The sequence below is a fragment of the Mobula birostris genome, chromosome 11 (assembly GCF_030028105.1).
Source record: "Mobula birostris isolate sMobBir1 chromosome 11, sMobBir1.hap1, whole genome shotgun sequence".
Lineage (NCBI taxonomy): Eukaryota > Metazoa > Chordata > Chondrichthyes > Myliobatiformes > Myliobatidae > Mobula > Mobula birostris.
In genome coordinates this window covers 33,684,935-33,708,157 of record NC_092380.1, presented here as the reverse complement: position 1 = coordinate 33,708,157, position 23,223 = coordinate 33,684,935, and the positions used below count along the sequence as shown (strand labels likewise).

The window sequence follows — 23,223 nt, the reverse complement described above, 5'->3', positions numbered from 1 at the left end:
TTTCCGGAAGATTATTTATGTCCTTCTTAGTGAAGACAGAACCAAAGTAGTTATTCAATTGGTTTGCCATGTCCTTGTTTCCTATGATCAATTCACCTGTTTCTGACTGTAAGGGACCTACATTTGTCTTCACCAATCTTTTTCTTTTCACATATCTATAAAAGCTTTTACAGTCAGTTTTTATGTTCCCTGCCAGCTTTCTCTCATAATCTTTTTTGTCTTTCCCAATTAAGCCCTTTGTCCTTCTCTGCTGGACTCTGAATTTCTCCCAGTCCTCAGCTGTGCTGCTTTCTCTGACTAACTTGTATGTTTCTTCTTTGGAATTGACACTATCCCTAATTTCCCTTGTCAGCCACGGGTGCACTACCTTCCCTGGTTTATTCTTTTGCCAAACTGAGATGAACAATTGTTGTAGTTCATACATGCGATCTTTAAATGCTTGCCATTGCACATCCGCTGTCAACCCTTTAAGTATCATTTGCCAGTCTACCTTAGCTAATTCACGTCTCATACCTTCAAAGTTACCCTTCTTAAGTTCAGAACCCTTGTTTCTGAATTAACTATGTCACTCTCCATCTTAATGAAGAATTCCACCGTATTATGGTCACTTTTACCCAAGGGGCCTCGCACGACAAGATTGCTAACTAACCCTTCCTCATTGCTCAATACCCAGATATTTCAGATCTTAGCCATGGGTTTTGGCAATAGCTGGCTGGATATTTTAGCACACACACCTAGGATATGGTTAGCAAGTGTGCAACATTAATTTAAGTTGCTGTTGAATGTCCATCTGACACGAAATATACAATCCCAAATTGCAAGGCAAGAGTTATCTGCCTGTTCAGCTCACCTTACTGATGTAATCTAGCTGAGTGCAAACTCATGACAGTATCCAGAATTCAGATTGATTTGAGATGGAGAGCAAGGCAAATTAGGCACACAATGCACTGCAATGTTCTCACTTAAAAACACTACACCTAAAATACACTATGCCTAAAAAGATTTCAATTAATTCTTGCAGGACTCAACAATTTTCCAACAGAATAAGTGGCCGCATTTGTATCCAGATCTGCACCAAGTTTCTTGACCCCCATGAGCCACTTAGTCCTTTTAAGCCTGTCTGCTTTCTTTATTCAGAGAGTGGCTGCTTTGGATCTCAACTTCATCGGCATATCTCAGTTCCATAACACTTAGTACGTTGACTTAGAGTTTTCTGACATCTACTATTGGAAACTAGTTCAGCTCATAAGTGACATCATCTGGGAGAAAGAAGTCAACACTGCCAGTGGGCCCATTTTTAAATGCAACTCCTGAACAATGAGTGTCAAGTGCGGAGTGCTCAATTTCAATCCCAGTCCCAGAGGCAAACTTGTAGCTGATTCACTTCCCCAAATGACTCCCTTCTGCAAAATCAAAAAAGGTAATAGGTAAAACAGGGGAACAGCAAGAACTTAATATTTTATTTTACTGAATACTTCAGAACATTTCCACTAAAGGCTCCAGTGAAAAAAATTTTTCATTAGACAGAGACAGAATGGTGGATGTCAGAAATCCAAACTGTAAACAGTAAATAAATACTTAAATAAATTCATTCACTTGCTGCTCATCTAAACTAGACTCAGGGGGCAATTGATGGTCTGGATGGTGACAGATTTCCATTCCTGAAGGATGATAGTGAGTTGGGTGGGCTTTTAAAAGCACAGTCCAGTGTTTCACAACCAATTATTAAAACAATTACAAGGTACTTTGATTCTGCAGTTACCATGGTGGGATTTACACTCGTACCTCTGCATCAGTAGTTTAATGTGTATATTACCCCAGTAAACCAGCAACCCAGGATGATTTGCACTTCTTCCTCCAATGAGACTGCCATTTCCTTTCAGAGGTCAGCCTTGTATTCCGGTATTCAGGTGTACCAGCTAGTACTGCTTTCACACACCTCCAGCGAAAAAGAATCAAGGGGAGCTGAGCCATTCCACAGTGAATTTTACAAGGGTTCAGGGAGATTAGAGGGTGAATTTGAGCGAGGAGACTGAGCCAGGATAGATTTAAAAGCCTTCTCCTATACTGCACAAATGTAACAATTCATTCCTTCAAGATTTCTACAAACCACTTGGATTAATCCTTCTTTTGTGCTCCTTTTACTTCCCTCCCCCCACACTTCAAAAAGATGGCTCGTACTGACATATAGTGGGCCACTAGCTGAATGCGGCTTTTCTCCCCCATCCATATTAGAGCACACAGTGATCGGGTCATCAGACTGATAGCCCAGGAACCTGCGCTAACAATAGAGATCAGAATGGAGACACTGGAACCTTGAGCAAAATTCAGAACTTGGCGAATTGAGGAGCATCACCAGAGACAAGGGATAGTCGACCTTTCTGGGTCAAGACACTGTATCAATACTGAGTGTAGAGGAAAGATTGCCAGAATATAGAAATTAGATACAGCCTGATAGGTTACAGGTAGAACCGGTAAGGAGGAAGGGAAGTGACAGGTAGATGGAGTCAGGTGAATGACAGCGATGGGGAGTGCTGAGATAGCTGTTTGTAGGTGTTTGGCGGAAACAGAAAAGGGAGGGAAAAAACTGTTAGTCTGAAAAAAATGTTACACTAAAATTCTTCAGATGAGTAAATCCATCACCTTTATCTAGCCTTTGGACAGCTATAATTGTCCCTTCTGATTTAGTTGATTCTTAAATATCCTCCAAGTTGCATCACTCGAAATGCCAGTGACATCCAGATCCCAAAAAGTGAATGAATTAAAAAAAAAAGCAGGACATTCAACTATTTTACTTACATTCATTCACTTACACGGATGGGAGCATTAGGTTTGGATCAGGGATTAGGTGGAGTCCCGCCAGTTCTGGACACCATTATTAAGATCAGGAAATGCAGCACAGATCCAGCTGGTGCCCCGCTATAGCACAACCACATGAAGCATGTTGAAAAAGCGAGGATGAAAAAACGTCTACAATGGGATATAAACAGGTTAACTGAATGTAGAGTCAGAATGAATACGGAAAAAAAACTGAGATTATAAAGGAAGACTAAAAAGTTGGAAGAATTTCTTTTAATGGATATTGACATGGTATGGCATGGTATGGTATCCTGGTATGATGATTACTGTGACAGAAGCAGTAAACTTAAAAGTATAACTAGCAATTAAAGGGGACAATGCTACACTGGCCTTCAGTGCAAGGAATTGGTGTATTATGTGCACAAACTTCTGTTGTGCATTGTTTGTGAAGCATGCCCTTGGCACTGAGTTACTGCCACATACACTTAGTGGCAACTTTATTAGGTACAGGAGGTGTGTAATAAAGTGGCCACTGAGTGTAGATTCACTAAATTCATTCCCTGACCGAAGGTAACGTCCTTTAGTAGAAACCAAGGGAGACTATCCTGTGCTTACTGAAGTTGATTTTCTTATAAGGTTATGACAGATATCAATAGGGTAGATTCTGAGAGAAAGTAAAATTGAGAAAACCATCAGCGATGAGCTATCTATGAATTAAAATAGGGTTATAAATATTTGTAATGATTTATTTCTGAGGCCTCTGCATGTTTAGTCAATGACTATATTCAATACTAAGGAAGAGGCTTTTGACAAACAGAACCAAAGAACATTAGGAACTGGTGCAAGAGTGTAGAATCAGCCATGTTCTTACCGGTAAGGACCAAGATGCCAAATAACCTATTGCTGCCACTTTTGCATATGCAGTGCACTTACCCAAAAAAAAGTATCACCAGACAAGGTCAGAAAATAAGACATCACCCAGCTTCCATTCCCAGCTCACCTTCCTATCAAAAATGCGGAGTTCCCACAAAACGTCTGCCACGTTTCCAAGCATGCTTGGCACAAGGTAGAAGCAGCAGGCCTGTACAAGCTGTGCAACTAACAATGCCCCACTCTCCCCCAGGAATCCGTGAACCAGGTTCTTTCGAAGCTCAAAGTCTTCCTTATGCTGAAAAGTAACAACAGATGCAATTAAAGTAACTTTACTTGGACACTGAACATCTTTACAGGATCTCCTGATTTACAAGTACAGCATTATGGCATCTCAAGCACAGCTCCACAAATTCCGACTGCCCTTCAGACCCAGGCTGCTGATCAATCGTCATCCAGTACGGAAGTGTGGAGGGTGGGGGGGGCTCTCCTGGTCAGCTTGCTTCTGGGCCTGGCCAGGAAAGTAATTTACTGGTCCAGGTGGCGGGCAGTCTTGGGCCCTGCCTGAGTTGACTGCCTGCCCCTTTTCCATGGTTATGTCTAGGCCCAGGTGTCCTTGGAGATGGAGTATGCTGTCTCTATAGGCCCAGCTGGAGAGTTTTGAGAATGGTGGACCCTTCAAGGGCTTGACTGTTTTGTAGATATAGTAATCTTATTTTAATCTGAAATTGTAAATAGTTTTATACACCACTGATTATGTTTTTGTGAGTGAATAAACTTTTTGTACATTCGTAAAAATAATGTGGGACAGTGTACACCTTTAAGGAAATGATATTGCTTACACAGAGGTCAATGCCTTGCTCATTGCTTGACAGTAACTTATAAAAGCCTTGGTTCTGCACAAAGTAGAGCAACCAGAGGACAGAGTCAGATTTATTTGTCATATGTATATAGAAACATAGTGAAATGCAACATTTTTGCACTACATTTATAAAGTTCCTTAGAAAATGCTCCCATAGCAGTTAAAGGTTTATTATTGTAAGTAAAGGCAAAGGCAGCCATGAATTGGATAGAATAAAATTCCAAAAGTGAATAAATGACCAATGCAAACAACAGGAATTCTGCAGATGCTGGAAATTCAAGCAACACACACATCAAAGTTGCTGGTGAATGCAGCAGGCCAGGCAGCATCTGTAGGAAGAGGTGCAGTCGACGTTTCAGGCCGAGACCCTTCTAGAAGTTTGTCAGTTTAGATGTCATGCCAAATCTTCACAAACTCCTAAGGAAGTAGAGGTGCTCCGTGCTTTCTTTGTAATTGCATTATGTGCTGGGCACAGGACAGGTCCTCTGAAATATTAATACTGAGGAATTTAAAGTTGCTAACCCTCTCTATCTCTGAACCCCAGTGAGGACTGGCTCATGGACTTCCAATTACCTCCTCCTGAAGTCAAAAATCAGTTCCTTGGTTTTGCTGACATTAAGAGGTTGGTGTTCTGGTGCCACTCAGCCAGATTGTCAATCTCCCTCCTATATGCTGATTCATCACCATCTCCGATTCAGCTTACAACAGTGGTGTTGTCCAGCAAACCTGAATATAGCACTGGAGCAGTGCTTAGCCACACAGTCATAAGTGTAAACCGAGTACAGCACACAGCCTTGCAGTACACCTGAGCTGATGGAGATTGGAGAAAATATCTGTTGCAAATCTGAACTGATAGGGGTCTGCAAGTGAGGAAATTGAGGATCCAGTTGCATAAGGAGGTATTGAGGCCAAAGACTATTGATTAGTTTTGAGAAGATGATAGTATTGAATGCTGAACCGTAGTCAATAAGGAACATCCTGACGTATGCATCTTTACTGTCCAGATTTTTCAGGGTTGAGCGAAGAGCCAATGAAATGGCATCTGCTGTGGACCCGTTGTGCCGGCAGACAAATTGGAATGGATTCAAGTTGCTTTGTGTTCATTCTTGTACTTTGCAGCACAATCAGAGCCGTATATTTCAGTGTCACTGGATAGTATGCGCAATGGATGGATGGAGTTTGTCTGCTGATACATTGAAAGAAAATGCAACAACCGAACCACACCAGCAAGGATAAAAACTATTTGTAAAGTGAGTGGTGATCAGATATAGCAGACTGCGATTAAAGTGCATACTCACCTCGTTGACTGTCGCAACATGAACCAGATCCTGCAGGAATTTCATCACACTGGAGTTAGCATCACGATGGTTCAGTGTCGTTGCTGCCAATGCACAACGGATAATCAAAGACATGACTGGACTTTGGATTAAAACCACCGGGCTTCGCTGAATGAATCTGTAAAGAAAAGTGTTCTTTTCAATGACTTCACCTCATTTTGCTCTCTGTTCCCAGACCGAGGACATTAAGCACTCTGTGGAACTGTGTTCCACTTACAGATCACGTCATGTGGACCAATACTGAAGGATAATCAGGAATATTGTCTCTGGCTTCCACAAAACCTAGATGATTTTCCATTTTATTAGAGTAGGATTATTCTGCACAACCAGGGAGATTATTGGCGTGAGTGATTAACCACACAATTTACTCATCTGTTTGGCTCAATATTATTCTGCAAAATGTATGACATACAGTACAAGCTATCAGATGTCTTCAGAAACAAACAGTTTCTTCCCCTCTCATCAGATATCTGTACAGTCTATAAACATCAGCTCATTATTCCATTTTATTGGGACTACTTATTTCTGTGTCCTTGCAATTTACTACAAAATGACAAATTTCACATCATGCAAGTTGGTGATAATGAACCCGATTCTGGTTTATACAACAGAAAATTAATCACCTATTGTCAACTTAAACCTATGGCTAAAATGAGACAATGCCGAGAACCTTAAAGCCTCAGAATTAAAGGAAATTTTCAAACTTGTTAAAACAGCTAAAATCGATTATACTTAACCATATGGGACAGAAATGTTCCAGGTTTGTGGGCACCTCGTCACACCTGTAGACTGAAGAGGCTGACCCTACACAAAACAAGGCAACCAGCCAGGATTCCCAATACTTATCTCAATGGGAAAACCTATTTCAACATTTGTGAAGTAATGGGTCAGCTGTGATGTTCTCACAGCATTGTTTTAGACATCTAGGTGTTGGTCAACATAGCACTTGTATAGAGTACAGTAAGCTGTTTCACTTGTTATGGCACACAGCAATGCTTCATACTTGCATGAGATAATGCCAAGACACTATCTGTTCAAAATTCCTGACCTGGTCAACCTCAAAACAGATTCTGGACCCAGTAATGAATTTTCCAACTTCAGGTGACTTGCTCTTTCAATCCATATTAGAACTGGCCATTACTGCCCTTAACAACTTTGGCCAGTTTCTCCACTTTCTTTTTGTGATTCTCTGTAGATTTTATTATACAGATGAAACATTATTCATGCTCCCAATAACTCATTTCTTTCTTCTCTCACCTTCTTTGCTATTGAAAACCCCCTTTTCCTTTCCCAGCACTGACTTCTTCCCAACCCATCTCAAAATATGAAATAAAAGATTCAAGATTGTTTACTGTCATTCTTCATTACATGAATACAAAGGAGAACAAGATGATCGTTACTCTGGCTCGGATGCAGCATTAAAAAAATGTAAATATAAAAGCAATCTTATAAAACACAACATACAACAGTTGAGCATGGCCGTATATGTTTCTCTTTCCAGAAATGCCAAATGTTTGCAACATTTTCCATCACTATTACAGATTATTGTTATACTGACTGTAGCATCTTTTCCTAAATGTAAATTAGCTGCCACATTTCTAAGTGATCGTAGTTCAAAATTAATGCTTTGAAACCTCTGCCTGGTCCCATTGACCTGCACTTGGACCACTGCCCTCCAATCTATGTGCTTATCCAAACTTCTCTTAAATGTTGCAATTAAGCCCGTATCCACCACTTACGCTGCAGCTCGTGCCACACTTGCAACTCCGAGTAGTTTCCCCTCAGGTCAGGTCACTCATCTGAGTGCTACTGGTACCATGTAACTCAGTACTACCTGTTGCATGGTAAAGTGGTTGGCGACTAAACCAGCTCCCCCACCAGGCTTGCCAGGTGAGGAGGGTGGCTAGACACCCTGCAGGATGAAAAACAAGACCTGTCAAAGGGCAGATGAACCCTCTCGTAGGGTCAACAGCCATCTAGCAAACACGTGCCCTGTAAAGGTCATCCCTTGCATCGAAGCTTGGTCTGGCCATTCACTGCAACAGAACTTCCCCCAGCTGTCTTGGGCCCCACCATGTCGCTGGATCCGTGAGGGGATGTCGAGAGGGTGGGTCTGGACCTGTGCAACCCCCTACTCACCTAAAATCCATTCACGCACACGCTGTTCCTTTCTGAGGAGTGGGGTATAAACCCCACTAACTGAATGAAAGGAACCATCATCATCCTATGGAATGGATAGCCAGCGAGAGTTTCCCCTCAGGTAACTTAAATATTTCAGCTTTCAGCCTTAACTTATGACCTCTAGTTCTAGTTTCACCCAAGCTCAGTGAGAAAAAGCTTGCTTGCATTAACCCTATCTATACTCCTCAAAATTTTCTACCTCTATCAAATCTCCCCTCATTCTCTTAAGCTTCAGGGAATGAAGTCCTAACTGATCCAATCTTTTCCTATAATGCAGGTCCTCAGCATTCTCGTAAATGTTCTCTGTACTCTTTCAATCCCATTAATATTTTTCCTAGTGACCAGAACTGCACAGTGTTCCAAATTAGGCATCAGTCTTGTACAACTTCAACCAAACAATACAAATCCTGTACTCTGATTTATGAAGGCCAACATCCCAAAAGTTCCCTTTTGAACCTATCTACTTGTGATATCACTTTGAAGGAATTATGGATCTGTATTCACAGATATCTCTGTTCCACTGCAATTCTCAGTGCCCTACTGTTCAACGTGCAAGTCCTACCAAAGTGCAACACCTTACCCCTTGTCTGCATTAACTTCCATCTGCCATTTTCAGCTGGTCCAGATCATACTGTAAGCTCTGGTAGTCTTCCTATACACCCAGTCCTGGTGTCATTCACAAATTTGCTGATACAGTATCTTAACATCCAGAATGTTGGTTAAGATGGCTTTTTGACCCAGCACTGAACCATAGAGAGAAAGGGCTTGATTCAAAACATTTTCTAATGCTAGGTAAAACTGCAGACTTGCAACCTACCAAAACTTCCTGCATAGAGAGATGCTATTTCAGATGAGGCAAAAGTTTAAAAAATACATATTTAATTGATTTACCCAGGGAATGCTCCATCACTGTCAGCAGATAAAATAAAGACAGACCTGGTCAGTGACCCATAATCCCATAGAGGCCAGCTTTTGAGAGATTCTCAGCAGCTTGCACTTGGGAACTATACTTATGGAATTTGTTATGATAGAAATGCCTTATGATTATTTTTGTAAGAAAAATATTATGAATAGAGATCATTAAGTTGGTATTGCTGTAAACATGGAGCGTGGGTGGAAAAGTACCATTCCTTAGGTTTCTCCCCTTAGCAAACTGCAGCAAATCACCCGGAGGCACAGGATTCCGGAGCCAAGGAAGGAATTCACTTGCATACGTGACTGAGCGCACTGGAATTTTTAAGCTCTTTCTGTTTACCAATGAATACATTGAAATGCAGGATATGAAAATTATGGTTTGCACTGTGGAAAAGCTGTAATTGAACAACCCCTGAAGGAGCATTTATCTTATTTATTGATTCAGCTCAGGAGGCTTTCCGCCCCTTGGAGCCACACTGCCCCAGGAACCCCAATTAACCCTAACCTAATCATGGGACAATTTACAATGACCAATTAACCTACCCAGTAAGTCTTTAGAGCTTGGGAGGAAACTGGATCACGCAGGGAAAACCCAGCACTCCACAGGGAAGATGTATAAAGACTCCTTAGAGAACTCCAAAGCTGTAATAGTGACAGACTAACTGCTACACTACCAGGGCACAACTGTTGCCAGCAAAACATTAATACAGAAGGCAACAGCTTCATAGCTCCAAAAGGTGATCACTGTCAGACAGATTAGATTAGATCAAATCAGATTCCAAAAACATTGCTTCTTTCTTGCATCATATAATTGTGAGCAGTTCAAAGTAGAAAGTACATTTATTATCAAAGTATGTACACTATATACAACCTTGAGATGTGTCTCCTTACAGGTAGCCATAAAACAAAGAAACCCAGGAGAACTCAAGCTCATGAAAGCAATCCCAAAGCCACGAAGCAGGCATCACAGCAGCCGATCCAGGAGCCACAGCTTCAATTCAGCAAAGAGATGAGTAAACCTCGCAGAGCAGCAAGGTGAACACAAGCCAGTCACTTGCCTCCGGCCTCAGCACCCTGATCTTTTCCATCTGGCTGAGTGCTTAAAATTGGCCATACAGCATGTCGATCCTTGCAGCTGGACCAAGGCCCTACCACTTTCATACACACTCGGGCCCGGGGACCTATCTCCTTGATTTGGCCCTTAGCCCGGCGCTTAAACTGGTCAAACCTCCACTCTTGGACCAGGGCACTGCTGTCTCAACTCTGCCGCTTCAAATCACCTCCAAGTCTGCTCTAGCAGCTCGTACCCCACTCTCAGGCCCAGGCTCTACCACCTCAAGTTGGCCCATACACGCCATGCTGCAACCATTCTGTGCCTTTGAGAGGATTGTAGGTTTCTGCACTCTTTACAGCAGATCAATAAAGAGGGCTGACTTTTCAGATACTGAGAATCGACATTTTCAAAACTCCTCTGGGGCTCAGGTAAAAGAGGAATGTGTTCACAAAAAAAACTGCAGAAAACCCAGATAAATGTCAATCAAAAAAAAATTATAGGTATGCAGAAGCCAGGGGTGCAGAGAGACTTGGGAGTCTTCGTGCAGGATTCCCTGAAAATTAACTTGCAGGTTAGTCAGTGATAAGAAAGGCAAGTGCGATGTTTGCATTCATTTTGAGAAGACAAGAATATTACAGCAAGGATATAATGATAAAGTTGTTAAGATTTCCACAAAAGACATCTCCTGACTTTTCACACCTTTTGGTTTCGATAAAAGGTGGTTGCTGATGGAGCTTAAGACAGGACATTCCTTTATCAATTAAAATTTAAATTTCAGTGGAGTCTTCTATCTAAGTTATTAAGTTTTCCTCTGAGTAGCTGGGATGTCTATCCAACTGTTCTTTTGTATTAACCTGAGTGTTCTTTTGTATCAGTGGCCTTATAACTTGTAACAATTCTGACATCAGGCAGTGAACCTATTGAACCACCAGAGATGAGAACGCTTCTCCCCTGATGTCGGGACCAAGTTCACTCGCTGGCTGAGATAGAAGAAATAAACTGGTGAAAAGATAAGTAACGATCTTTTTGTGCTGTGGTTATTTGATCCGGCAAATTTACATTTGGTGCCGCGACTTGGATCCCAACATAGGAAATGTCTCTCCGGGCTGAGTAAGTGAGAGGGGGCTTGAATCGAACACAATTGAGTGGCAGGGCACCGAGGTAGTTTACTTCTGGCTACTCCTTGTGTCCAATGGAGCATTTTTGCCCCTTGCCCATTGAGACTGGTACCTTGACGGGATCAGACAACCTGTTTGGATACAGGATTTAAGGTAAGCAGTTGTCCCTTTTATGTTGCTGTGGGTGACAGGATATGGCTGGTTGAAATTTGATGATTCGGAAAAGGGATTACGCATGTCTCAAGATATGGCCGGTTGAAATTTGAAAATGATACGAGACTGGCAGCCCGGTAAAATTCTCACCTTGGCAGCAGAAATATGGCTGGTTGAAATTTAATGAGACAAGTTCAGGATAAAGGAGTATACTCTAGAGTATGTGAGTGTTGTTTTTTTTTGGCGAGTATTAACTGAAAATAGGCTAGCAGTTTTTGTGAGAATTAAAGGCTGTGGGCGACATTGGGTATTCTGCATTGTTCCTAAGGAAAGAGTCGGGCCTGGGGGACCCCGGCCAGGAGAGGTGGCCACCGCTACCTGACAGATTTGACCATATCAGCTGCTTCCTGATAATGTGGCTGGTTGAAATTGATTAAGGGGGAGGCAGGCTGGCTAAATTTCTCACTCAGTGGCATAAACAATGACTGTTTTTTGGCTTGTGCCTAGGCCCTTGTGTATTTTGTGCCTATAAGCTGTTTGCCTCATTGGTTTGTCTGTGTTTTGTGTATTTGTGATTTTAGCTATTTGCTTTGCTTTGTACAGCACTTTGGTCAACGTGGGTTGTTTTTAAATGTGCTACATAAATAAACTTGACTTGACTAGATAAATAACTGGTAATATAAAAAGGGCAATAATGGGACACGCCCTTGATACAGCTGGAAAAGAAACTCTCCCCCAAAGTATGTGTGAAGAATTACCTGAATCAGAGGACGATTTACAAAGGTTAAGTTTTGCACTTACTAAACGTTTGGGATCTGAAATTTGGCCCCTGGGGGGAGCTTGGGATATAGAGTCATGTGAACAAGTGGTTAATTTAACCTGGAAAAAGAACTGTGGAAAGAAATGGAAATTCCTGATTAAGGAATGGAAAGATATAGCGGATGTAAAATGGAATAATACTTTACTGGCCAGTTGGAGGAATAATGCATGCGATAGAGGAATAGACGTATGTGCTGTTGACGGAACTCCTCAGAGTTGGGAAACCCTTAAAGCTGAATGTGAATGGGTAGACGGTAGAAGGAAAAGGGAAAAAGAACAACAGCGAAAACAGCAAAAGGCCGAAAAAGACAGAAAGGAGGGTTTAAGGCAACAGCGCGGTGAACATGACCAAAAAGGGTCCCGGGGTCCCGATCCCATGTCTGGCATACTGACCCTGCTTGGTGATTCAGAAGACACTGATAGGGATGAGGAATGGGGGTTATTTCCCAGAGTTCCGATACCCCCTGGCCCAAACCAGCGTGCCTCAGCACCCCGTCTGTCTTATAATTCCGCACATCCTTATTGAGACCCTGAGGAATCAGGTATAGGGGAGCGAGTAAAACTAAATCCAAGAAATAAGGTGCATAAAGAAACTCAGAATACAAATCAGGGGGGAGAAGTGGCAGAACTTTCCCAGCAATTGGAGGTGGTCCAAATTAATGCCCCGGGGAATATCCGATTAGACAACTGCCCAATCCGTGAGCAGCAGACAGTAATGTGGAATCCACTGTTGGGGTTTATGTCCCTTGGAAGCCCCAAGAAATGATGATAACGAATCAAGCCCCAGACAGAAAGGAAAAACCAGCTCAGTTTGCCCAGTATGTCCGGAGTGCTATTCAAATGTATGGGGCTACTATTAAAGACTTATTTGGATTATGTTGCATGATTTTATCCCTAGAAGAAAAGGGTAAATGGTTGGAACAAATGAGTGATGATGCGGGGCCAGTTCGAACTCATGACGATTTACAACAAAAGGTCCCTAATGATGATCGCCGTATTAACCGGTTGATTCAAGCACTGCAGCAAGCCGTTAGCAACCAGTAAATATTAACAGGGTGCTCGAATGCAAGCCCAAGCCTGAAGAGACAGGAAGTGGTATTGGGAATGTTTTGTTGCCTGTTATGGAACCTTTGCTGGAGATTTCGCTTTTAACCAAGGACAAGATTCACCCTTGTTTAATGCCATATTATTGCAGTGTGCTCCTCCCAGTGTTGCAGATATGATTCAGACTAACAGCATGGATTGGTCTGACAATACTCGAACCCAGATGAGACGAGTTGTTGTTTATTATTGGAGTGGTCAGAATGAGACCAAACCACGTTCCAAATCCCAGATGAAGACTGAGTATGTTCAACGACCATGAAGGCAAGGGGGCAAGGGGATCCTTTGGACGGTGGGGAGGAACCCAGAAATCCTGACCAGAAATACCCAGACTGGGTATCTCTGTTCCCCAATCCTGATATGGCAGACTGGGGCCAATATACAGGATGGGATAAGTACCTCTATGGAGGGAAGAATTTACTCGAGAGACCGGCTCAGCGGTACCCACCTACTAACCCCTTTCAGCCAGGACTCTGGAAGGGGAAATCGAGGAGGACCTGATAGTAGACCTTGGTCACAGGGAACCAGACCCCGGGTACGGCCCAGAGATGAGCCTTGACCCGGAGCAATGGCTAGACCCTGTTTTAATTGCGGAAGATATGGCCATTGGAGGGCAAAATGTCCCTATCAATCAAGGACAGAACCTCCCTCCAGCCTCATTCACTATGAACAATCCTTTCACGAGGCAAGGGGCAAAACCTCCCAGTCGTCACTACGTCCACTAATCAAGAACCACATGTTATGCTACAAGTGGCAGGAATTCCAATTCAGTTTATGCTTGATACGGGGGAAACCGCTTCAACCCTTGATCAGGAAATAGTAAAAGACAAAGGATTCCAATTATCAGATACGACTGTGGTTTTATAAGGATTTGAGGGACACGAAAATGTATATCGTCAAACTATGCTGCTGCCTGTTCAATACTGTGGACAAAACTATGTCATTCCATTTACAGTGACCACCTATCTAGGATGCAACTTGGTAGGGAGAGATTTGCTCTGTCCACTAGGGGTTGAAATACTCCGCACAGACGAGGGCATCACTTTGGGACTGACTGGGGGAAGGCAGTGTCCCCAGTTTGCTGTTCCCCAATGGTGGGGAATCAGCCTAGACCCAGCCGCTTTCGTGGCTCCCTTCTTAACAGTTGATCCTCATATAACAGTCTGTTATGACGGCACTGGGGCTTCGGTTGAAGAAAACCAGTATTATACCTCTCTCGAAGGAAAGGAATATCCGATTTCCATAATCAGAGAAATAGCAGGTAAGAAAGGCACTGTTTACTTTGCTCAGATCCCTGATTACCTTTAACGACAAACAGGACTGGTGGTTCTGCATATTACATGAACCGTTGATCCAGGTTATAAGGCAAAAAGTCTGGGCATTCTCGCCTATACCTTAGCGCAACTTGCCCAGGATGTTAAAGGATCATGGCAGCAGTTCCCTCAGGGACGCCTACAATTTTGGGAATGCCCACAAAACCTGACTGGACAGTTGACCCAGCATGCATCCAGCATTAACCCAACGACGGAGATAGCAGCACAGCTATGGGTGACCTCCCCCCACGAAGTCGGCCAGATCTCTTGCAACCCTGTCTGCACTGAACTCAAAAAGGACCAGGTGTTGCCTTCAGTTCCTCAGTACCCCTTGAAACCAGAGGCAGAAGGAGTACGAGCCCTTGTAACCTCCTTTCTGACTCAGGGAATTTTGGTCCCTTGCCAATCACCTTGCAATACACCAATCTTCCCCGTTCCAAAGCCAGAAAGAAAAGAATGGTGCCTAGCACAAACCCTGCAACTATTTTGAATTGCATACCTGCAGCCACCTCTATATTTACAATAGTAGATTTGCAACATGCATTTTTCACGTTCCAATACATCCAGATTCCCAATATTTGTTTGCATTTATGTACCAAGGATAACAATACATCTGGACTCGCTTGCCCCAAGGGTTTATTCATTCTCCAACGCTATTTTCGCAGACTCCCCAGTGCCAATTACATGAGTTGCAGTTGCTTACAGCTCAGCTTTGATACAGTATATAGGTGATTTATTGATTGCCAGCGCTAGCGTTTCAGCCTCTGTAACTGACACAACGATACTACTGAACTTTCTCCCCTCGTTGGGGTACGTGATCCCACCCCATAAGGTAAAGCGTTCCCAGAAAGAAGTTTCTAGAGGTCCTGTTCTCAGCAGCCGAACGGAAGCAGACAGAAGACCGAATACCACTGATTGCAGATGCCCCTATTCCAACTACGCCGAAACAGATGAAGGCCTTTTTCGGACTCCTGAATTTCTGCAGACAATGGATACCGAATATTGCCAGCTATCTCCATTGGCATCCCCAAACACTCCGCCTACCTTCACTCTGACTGCCGAACAAAGAGAGGCTGTCACTGAATTAAAGGACAGGCTATTACGAGCCCCTGCTTTGGGTAGTCCTTTCAGCTATACGTCACCATTAAAGATGATTGTGCTATTGCAGTACTCACTCAAAAACATGGTGACCGACAGCATCCAGCAGCCGATTACTCTACCAAATTAGATCCCGTAGCAGCAGGATTGCCACCCTGCACACAGATTCTCCCAGCTGTATACACACTTGTGTCAGTCGCTTCAAATATTTACCTTACACCAACCAGTTGTTGTGCTCACACCACATTCCACAGTGGAACTCCTTACTACTCGCCAGACTCAACATCTAACACAAGCTCGGTAAGGCCGATACGAGATGGCTCTCCTGAATAATCCCCTACCGACTTTTTCCTCACTGCACAACTCTGAACCCTGCGACCTTCCTAAATGACCCACCACAACTCTTGAACGTTCCGGCACATGATTGTCTATTACGAAATTGTGTTTTCACCACCACACGAGAAGATCTGACTCATCAACCATTGTCTAATGCCGACCTCCACCTCTATGTCAATGGCAGTTCTTTTGTCAGCCCTACCAGTTAACGATGCTCAGGATATGCCATCGCCACTGACTCCAGTTATTGAACAAGAATCTTCTGAGACCCCTATATCGGCACAAAAGGCAGAGCTCTATGCCCTCACTCGTGCCTGTACTTTAGCTAGAGACAAATCAGCCAATATTTACACTGATTCCCGCTACGCTTTTGGTGTTGCCCACAATTATGGTGCCCTGTGGGAGCATTGTGGGTTTTTAACCTCCGCTGAACAGCCCATTAGTAATGCCCTATATGTTTGCCACTTATTACAGGCTCTTCAGCTCCCATCCAAAGCAGCTAATGTGGTAATGTGGTAACGAGCTTCCAATGTGGTATCACGGGGAAACGCCAGGGCGGACGAGGCAGCAAAACAAGCAGCTCTCCACCAGCCACTTATCATACCTATGGGGAAAAACAGGCCACAGTTCAATCACCACAGCAAACTGGTATGCCAGACATAGGGGAAATTCACGCACTTCAGGGGGACGCCCCTGCTGAGGAATGCCAATTATGGTCTCAGATGGGATGTCACTATGATAAAAAAACACCCAATTGTGGCTGACCCCTGAGGGACAGGTTTGCGTTCCAAATGTCTTTTTACCTGTCTTGATTATGTGCACAATTGTACCCACCTGGGCAAGGAGGGAATGGTAACCACATTATTACAATCCTGGTGGCACCCTGATTTTCAACCAGCAGCCGAAAAATGAATTAAAGCATGCCTGTTATGTAAAAAGGCAAATGCTGGGAAGGGGTACCTTGTGCCCCCAGGAACACCTCCTTGCCAGGTGGACCTTTCTCTTGTCTACAACTTGATTTTATTGAACTACCTAGGGTATATTGTTATAAATATTGCTTGGTAATAGTAGATGTATTTAGCAGATGGATAGAGGCTATACCCACTACTGATAATACTGCTATGACGGTTGTAAAAATATTATTAAGAGAAGTGATTCCCCGTTATGGATTACCTGAATCAATAAGTTCAGACAATGAACCTCATTTTATTGCTAAGATAAATGAGAAAATCTGTAAAGAACTGGCAATAAAACAGCAATTTCACTGTGCTCACCATCCAAGAACAGCTGGTATAGTAGAATGAGCAAATGGAATCTTAGAGAATAAGCTAACTAAACTTATGCAAGAAACTGGACTAACCAGGCTTAAGGTTTGTACCTCTGGCTTTGTCCCATATGAGAGTTACACCCTCGACTAAAACTGGATTATCCGCAGCAGAAATCATCTATGGAAAGCCTATGCATACCCCATGGACACCGGGGTTAACTCGTCCCCTCCCTGATAAAATAGATATGCATACTCTAGGGGAGGAAATGGGAAAATATTTGTGTCAGCCAACCAATATTTTCCAAAGTTTGCATTTGCAGGTTCGCCAGGTCCACCAAGAGGACAAGGATCAAGCTAAAGGGGACTATCCCACTGTTAATCCTAGAGACTTTGTCTTGATAAAGAATTGGGACAGAAAGAAATTGGACACTCGGTGGAAAGGACCCTATCAGGTGCTGCTGACCACACCCATGGCTGTGAAGGTGGAAGGGCAACCAAGGTGGATTCACCTAACCAACTTTAAACCCGTCGTTAAGGAAATAGGAGAAAGGAAGGGGGAATAATATCATGATGACTGTACTAATGTTACTTTTTATACTATGTACCCCAAGTCTCCAAACGAATATTTTCCTTTCTCTATGCCACACATATGCAGAACAAATAAGGCAGTCAGCTTGTTGGGTATGTGCCAGGTTACCCCAGCAGGCGGAGTCAGGAATGCCCTTGGAAAGAGTACCTTTGAATAGTAGTGAAATGTTATCTATGAGATTTGAGTTCTTTGCCTCGGACCCATTTTTGGAACAATGGTGGATATCAGGATGTAAATCAACCCAGAATTGTGGGTGTCTCTGTTTTAAGGGATGGCATTTGCGTATATCTACAGAAGTGGTTGAGAGACCTTCTATAGACTTGCCCATACCCTGAGAGAGGTATATGGGACCTGCTATTGCTGTACTGGAGGAAAAGAGGGAAAGCCTTTGGGAAATAGCTCTTGTACAGAAATTGGGACTGATCTCCCTCTGCACGCTGTTAATGGAACTTATTGGGTATGTGGTATGAGGGCCTAGCCATGGCTCTCAGGGCCTTATAATGACAAGGGAACTATCACAGCGAGAAATTGGACGGGATGTTGCCACTTAGCTTATGTAGTACCCTCTATATAGTCATTAGCCAACACTTCTCGTCATACTCAGCTAGAACGAAATAGGAGAGGAATTACAGAAAGCGAGAGATTTTGGATGATAGCTTTTCCTTTCTATAGGAGAGCCTGAAATTCGTGAGAACTATCAAGCTGGCAGCCGCACTGGAGGAGTTGGCGAATAGTACTGCTGAGGTTTTAACTGATGTCCAGACCCAGATTAAGGATTTAACTACTGAAATAGTAGCTCTGAGGATGGTAGTTTTACAGAATAAGATGGCATTGGACTTATTGCTAGCAGGGAAAGGAGGGACATGTGCTGTCATAGGAAAGGAATGCTGTACTTATATTCCAGATGAGGCTTCTAATATTACAGATCTATCTCAGCATATCACTCAGGAATTCCAGAAAATTAAGGGAATTGGAGAAAAGATGCATGAGTTTACCGATGGTGAGGGAACCTGGCCATGGCCTTTTAATATATTTGGAGACTTCTGGGGAATGCTTCTGCATGTAGCTATGATAATAGTTTTAATTATAATTATAGTAATTCTTATAAGATATGTTAGTCCCCTTTTTATAGCTTGTTGTAAACATGATGGATTACTTTAAGTTTTATCATCAAATGATAAAAAGGAGGGAATGAAAAGTTATTAAGTTCTCCACAAAAGACGTCTCCTGACTTTTCACACCTTTTGGTTTCGACAAAAGGCTGTTGCTGATGGAGCTCAAGACAGGACATTCCTTTATCAATTAAATTTTAAATTTCAGTGGAGTCTTTTACCCAAGTTATTAACTTTTGCTCTATTTGAGTAGCTGAGATGTCTATCGAATTGATTGTTCTTTTGTATCGGTGGCCCTATAACTTGTAACAATTCTGACATCAGGCAGTGAACTTGTTGAACCGTCGGCAAGATAAGAACACTTTCTCCCCTGACGTCGGGACCAAGATCACTCACCGGCTGAGATCTAAGAAATAAGCTGGTGAAAAGATAAGTAACGATCTTTTTGTGCTGTGGTTATTTGATCCAGCAAATTTACGTTTACAATAATACTGGGGCTTTATAAAACAGCGATCAGTTATGGGTCCCTTACCTAAGAAAGGATGTGCTGGCATTAGAGGGTCTAGAGGAGACTCACAAGAATAATCACAGGAACGAATGGGTTTACGTGTGAGGAGCTTTTGATGGCTTTGGGCCTGTACTCACAGGAGGTTAGAAGAATGGAGGAGGACCTCGTTGAAACCTATTGAGTATTAAAAGCCTAGATACTGTGGATGTGGAAAAAAGGTTTCTGATCGTGGAGGAACCTAGGACTAGAGAGCACACTCTCAGAATAGGTCATCCATTCAGAATACAGATGAACACAAATTTCTTAAGCCAGAGGGCAGTGAATTAGTGGAATTCAGTCACAGACAGCTGTGTCCATCACAAATCCTTGTATATATTTAAAGTGGAGGTTGATAGGTTCTTGATTATTAAGAGCACCTAAGGTTATTAGAAGGCTGGAGAATGGGGTTGAGAGCTATAATACATCAGCCATGATGCAATGGTAGGGCCCAATGGCCTAAATCTGCTCCTATGCCTTTACATCTTAAAAAGTGAAACAAAAAGAGGAAATTCTGGAAATATTCAGGCCAGATAGGACCTGGTGACCGAAAATAAAGATTTCTATTTCATGTTGATGATCTTTTTTCATATCCAAAACAAAGGAAGCACCCGTAACAGGGGTTACAGATGGGGTCACAGAGCTGCCAAAGTTCTCAAGAAGGGACAAGGTTCCTCAGTTACAAAGCTCAAAGTAAATTTATTATCAAAGTACATCTATGTTACCATATACAATCCTGAGATTCATTTCCTTGCAGGCATTCTCAATAAATCCACTAATCACAATGAAATCAATGAAAGACTGCACCAACTGGGCGTACAACCACTGTGCATAAGACAACAAACTGGAGATACAAAAAGAAAAAAAATAATGATAATAAATAAGCAATAAATAGAGAACATGAGATGAAGAGTCCTTGAAAGAGAGTCTATAGGTTGTGGGAACAGTCCATTGATGGGGCAAGTGAAGTTGAGCGAAGTTATCCCCCCGGTTCAAGAGCCTGATGGTTTAGGGGTAATAACTGTTCCTGAACCTGATGGTGAGAATCCATAGGCTCCTGTACCTTCTTCCTGATGGCAGCAGCAAGAAGAAAGCATGACCTGGGTGGGGGGGACCCTGATGATGGATGCTGCTTTCCTGTGACAACCCTCCATGTAGATGTGCTCAATGGCGGGGAGGGCTTTACCTGTGAACAACTGTAGGATTTTTCGTTCAAGGGCATTGGTGTTGCCATTCAGGCTATGATTCAGCCATATACTATACTATATACTATCCACTATGCATCTATAAAAGTTAGTCTAAGTTAAGTTCCTTTTCCCAATCTTGTTTAATCTTAGACAAAGGACGCTTATCCCATTGTAATAATAAATTATAAATTCTTCCAATAGAACCCTTAATCAGAGGATTCATACTCATAATAGTATCTAATGGGTCAGCCTCCAATATGTAAGGGAAATTACTTAAATATTTTTGTAAAAAATGTCTAACTTGAAGGTATTGCAGAAAGTGTGAATATGAAAGAGAATATTTATCAGTTAATTGTTCAAAGGACATCAATCTATCTTCTTTAAATAAATCCAAAAAAGAATTATTACCTTTATTTTTCCAAAGTAGAAAAATTGGATCACTCAAAGAAGGCTTAAAAAAGTAATTTCGGTAAATTAAACTACAAAGTTTAAATTTTTTAAGATTAAAAGAATTGCGGAACTGGAGCCAAATTTGTAAAGAATACTTAACCACAGGATACAAGTTTAAATTAACAATTTTACCTAATTGCATAGGTAAAGGAGCCCCCAATAACGAAGTTAAATAAAACTGTTTTACAACTTTTAGTTCCAGATCTACCCAAATTGGCTGATCAGTCTTATCAACCCAGTATAACCAAAAAGACATATATTGCAGATTAACAGCCCAATAATACATTCTAAAATTAGGCAAAGCAAGATCTCCATCCTTTTCCAATTTTTGTAAATGACATTTACTAATTCTTGGTCTTTTATTATTCCAAATAAAAGATAAAATAATCAAATCAATCCATCAAAAAACTTCCTAGTCAAAAAAACAGGAATATTCTGAAATAAATATAAAAATTTCAGTAGCGTCATCATTATAACTATATGAATACGACCAACAAGTGAAAATGTAAGTGGACTCCATCTACTAAATAAATACTTCATAGAGTCTACTAAGGGAACAAAATTAGCTTTATAAAGATCCTTATTTTTTTTAGTAGTTACAATACCTAACTATCTAAAAGAGTCTGTAACTTTAAAAGGAGTATTATCATATATAGCAACAGAATCATTTAAAGGAAATAATTCACTTTTACTAAAATTAATTTTATATCCTGAAAAAACTCCGAATTCTTTAAATAATTTTAACAGGGTAGGAATGGATTTGTCAGGGTTAGATATATAAACCAATAAATCATCAGCATAAAGAGAGACCTTATGCATGGTCTCATTCACAAATATCCCATGGATATTTTTAGCCTCACGAAGAGCAATAATTAGGGTTCTAATATTAAATTAAACAACAAAGGGCTTAATGGACAGCCTTGCCTTTGACTTTTACGACGGAGGATTGGATGCAGATATTGAAGTTGGTTAACTCTTCCTCAATTTGTGCTAGCCACTCATTGATTGAATTTTAAATTGTACATCGTTATCATTTGACAAAGGAGAGACTTTCTAAAATCTTTCCTAATGTTGATAGTCATTATGATAGATGTAAAACTGAGATAGCTACACTGACACATATGTTTTGGTCTTGTTCTATATTGGAACAGTTCTGGAAGTCGGTTTTCTCAACAATTTCTAAAGCACTTAAAATTAATTTACAACCTAATAAATTAACTGTGCTTTTTGGAATAGTTCCTCAAAATATTCATAGTATTTCTGTGTCTGACCAACATGTTATTGCATTTGTTACATTGATAGCTAGGAGGGCCATTTTGTTGAAGTGGAAGGATACATCAGCTCCCACTTTGTCACAATGGTTCTCTCAAGTGATGCTATGTCTTAGTTTGGAGAAAATTAGAAGTCGAACCTTTGAACCATTATTTGATTTTGAGAAAAGATGGGGCTCATTTGCTCATTATTATCATTTGAGTGAATTGATATAATTTTTCCACGATCTAATTGTAAATTCTTTTAGTATATTTTCTTTTCTTGCTGGCGGTTTGATGTTTATTTTTAGAAGCTTTTTGTATGGTGCATGGCTCCGGGGTTGTACATCTAATGGGTTCTCTTTTTTTTTCCTCACTTTTCTGCTCAGTAGGGTTTTTTTGTTATCACAAAATTTTGTTTTCAATCTTTAAGATGATGGGTTTTTTTTGAGGCATTGTAAGTATTGTTACTTCGATGTACTCGTTATTTTTCATATATATATATATATATATATACATACATATATATATATATATATATATACACACACACACACACACACATATATACACACAATAAAAAGATTTGAAAAGAAAGAAAGAAAGAAAAGTTAGTCTAAGTTTTAGATGCCATGTCAAATCTTCGCAAATTCCTAAGGAAGTAGAGGCGCTGCCATGCTTTCTATGTGATTTCACTTGCGTGCTGAGCCCAGGACAGGAACTCTTAAATGATAATACCAAGGAGTTTAAAGTTGTTGACCCTCTTCACCTCAGATCCTCCGATGAAGACCGACTCAAGGACCTCCAGTTTCCTGCTCCTGAAGTCAATAGTTAGCTCATTGGTCCTGCTGACACTGAGCAAGCGATT

The 23,223-nt window shown here is 41.6% G+C and overlaps 1 protein-coding gene across 3 annotated transcripts in view; it reads right to left on the bottom strand.

The window, feature by feature from the left end:
- The window catches only part of LOC140205014 (transportin-3-like), a 96,065-nt gene that overhangs the window by 7,447 nt on the left and 65,395 nt on the right, over nt 1-23,223 (bottom strand). The window contains exons 20-22 of one of the 3 annotated variants that reach the window (XR_011887731.1): nt 5,830-5,986; nt 3,800-3,967; nt 2,800-2,970 (exon numbers count right to left, since the gene is read on the bottom strand). Coding sequence is in view for 1 of the 3 variants with exons in the window: in XM_072272073.1 (XP_072128174.1) it covers nt 3,800-3,967; nt 5,830-5,986 (325 nt within the window). In the remaining 2 variants the exon portion in view is untranslated. The remainder of the gene's footprint in view (nt 1-2,799; nt 2,971-3,799; nt 3,968-5,829; nt 5,987-23,223) is intronic. The other 2 variants (XR_011887732.1, XM_072272073.1) reach the window with 2 other exon arrangements.